This window comes from Myotis yumanensis, unplaced genomic scaffold (genome assembly GCF_028538775.1).
Source record: "Myotis yumanensis isolate MYYU_CA2020_CCGP unplaced genomic scaffold, mMyoYum1.0.hap1 SCAF_24, whole genome shotgun sequence".
In the NCBI taxonomy this organism is placed as follows: Eukaryota; Metazoa; Chordata; class Mammalia; order Chiroptera; family Vespertilionidae; genus Myotis; species Myotis yumanensis.
Window position 1 is genome coordinate 10,315,095 of NW_027223775.1, and position 2,641 is coordinate 10,317,735.

Below are 2,641 nucleotides of genomic sequence, written 5' to 3' on the forward strand. Positions count from 1 at the left end.
TATGCTTTGATTGGTTGAACAGATGACCGGTTGACAAGAAACTTAGCATATTAGGCTTTTATTATATAGGATTGATTTCATACAGAAAGGGAGCGTGAAACATCAATGATGAGAGAGAATCATACATCCGGTGCCTCCAGCACACCCCCTACTGGGGATTGAGCCCACAACCAGAGCATGTGCCCTTGACCAGATTTAAACCTGGTACCTTCCATAGTCCACAGTCCAACCTTCTATCCACTGAGCCTAACAAGCTAGGGCTCATTGGTTAATTCTTGTCTGTGCACTGACAAGGAACCGTCCCTCAACTACTGAGAAACACCAACTTGACTCAAAATGCTTTTATTGATTTAAGAGAGAGGGAGAGAGACAGAGAGAGACAGAAAGACAAGAGAGAGAGAATGGAGGAGGTGGAGGAGGAGAAGAAGAAGGAGAAGGAAGAGGAGGAGGAAGAGGAGGAGGAGGAGGAGAAGGAGAAGGAGTAGGAGAGGGAGAAGAAGAACAATAACAAGAACATGAACAAAAAGAACAAGAAGAAAGAGAGAGAGAGAGAGAGAGAGAGAGAGAGAGAGAGAGAGACACATCAATGTTCCTTCGCACACAGGGGGTAGCAGATAGAACAGCAGAGCTTATTAAAAATGTGACAGAACTATACACGTAACACCAGCAGGCCTGCAGAACTCGGGCTCAGGTTGACAAGAGCCAGGGACCCCATCACATGCCCTCCGAGTTGTCTTTCTTCTCAAGCATCATTTCCTCCACTCCATCCTCCTTGATGTGGTGCACGATGCGCCAGAACCGGCCCATGAAGTCCACATACTGGCTGCCCGGGTAGAGCGTCCACATCAAAGGCATGGTGCTGGAGGTCTGCGGGCAGGTGGTGAGTGCGGTATGCCCACTGGGGAGGTTTTCCCGGCGCAACCTTACTTGGACGACACCTCCGGTCTCCATGGCGAGATGCAGCCACATGCGCTTCTTCTCGTCCTCATATACAGAGGGCCCAAGGATCATCAGTTGGATGGGGTGTGAGGTGAGGTGCACCTTTGACGGGAGCCTGGCCATGACCCCTCCGTGGTCCAAGGAGCAACAGCCACAGCTTCTCAGAGCCACTCGCTACTTAAGTCCTGGTATGGAAAAACAGGGGATGGTGTCTCCAAACGCATTTTACCTCTGCTATTATCTTTATGGTTTTTAGGGTTGTGTTTGTGGTGGCCTTTGGTTTATTTTGCTAATTTATAAATCTCAACTTTTCTTTCTTTTTTGGCTCTAGACCTCTCTCCTAGAACAAATTGTACAAAACATACTTAAGGTAAAATATGACTCTGTGAAGGTAACATGGTCCTATGGAATCTTAAAAAATTTTTTTACATGACAGTTAACATAGAACATTAGGTTCATTTCAGGGGTACACCCCAATGATTAGGCATTATATAGTGGACTAAGAAATCATTCAATTAATCTCATATCCATTTGACACCATACACAGTTATTATAATATTACTAGAGGTTCTGTGCACAAAATTCATGCACTTGGGGAGGTCCCTCAGTCAGCCCCTCAGCCTCATGCAGTCCGGGACCCCTTGAGGGATGTCCAACTGACGGCTTAGACCCGATTTAGTGCTGCCATTGAGGCCCCACCATCCCCCTCTTATCGCCAGCTGTGAGCATGGCTTTTGGCTGAGTGGCGCTCTCCCTGTGGAAGTGCACTGACTACCGGTGGACAGCTCATGCCATGAGCACCTGCCCCCGGTGGTCAGTTTGTTTCAAAGCGACCAATCGTCCTGCCGTTTTGTTGATTTGCATATTAGCCTTTTATTATATAGGATTGCACTGACTCAATGCTCTACTTTACTGTGCCATGACTATTCTTTCATTTTTCTCATATAGTTTTCTGATTTCAGAGAAGAAGGGAGAGAAAGAGAGAGTGAGAAAGATCAATGATGACAGAGAATCACGGATTGGTTGCCTCCTGCATGCCCCCTAAAAGGGATCAAGACTGTAACCTGGGCATGTGCCATGACTGGGAATGAAATCAACATCTCCTGGTTCCTAGGTTTAAGCTAAACAACTGAGACATGCCAGCGGGCTCTTTTCTCTGCTTTTCTTTTCTCTTTTTTTCTTAATTAAAACTTTGCAGTTGGTACAACTTTTCCTTTTGTCCTGACACCACCATCTTCTTTCTGATCATCACAGAGGGAACTCACAAACCATAGAACAACCCACCCCATGCAAATAATATGCTTTACCTTTAACAGCTGACAGAGGAACAAAGCTAATGTCTGCGTCCAGGTGGGCTTCTTAACAGCGGTCTTGCTTCTCAAGTGCTGGTGAGAGAGGAAAGACCAAAATATTCAGGGAAAGGCAGACACCTGGGATAGTTGATTAGGCAAACAGAAAGCAAAGTGACAGGTGAAACAGCAAGTAGGATTCCTGAGGTCTCATAACATCACTTATAGAATGATCTCTCCCTTCCCCAAACCTAAGCCATGCTCTTGGCAAGAGCTTTGTGGTTTTCTGCTAAGCTCACTTAAGTCCACAAAGTCCAAATTCCTCCCTCAGATCAGAATCCATCCCCAATCCTTCCTCCTCCTTTTCCGCCCATCCATCTTTTTCTTACCTGTTCTTCTTGCTCTGAAGGCAA

General features: G+C 46.2%; 1 protein-coding gene across 1 annotated transcript; it reads right to left on the bottom strand.

Moving 5' to 3' along the window:
* Positions 1-714: 714 nt before the first annotated feature.
* On the bottom strand, positions 715-1,062 carry LOC139000515 (T-cell leukemia/lymphoma protein 1A-like). Its single transcript, XM_070402669.1, has one exon. It carries the CDS (start codon positions 1,060-1,062, stop codon positions 715-717), a length of 348 nt encoding a protein of 115 aa, XP_070258770.1.
* Positions 1,063-2,641: the final 1,579 nt, after the last annotated feature.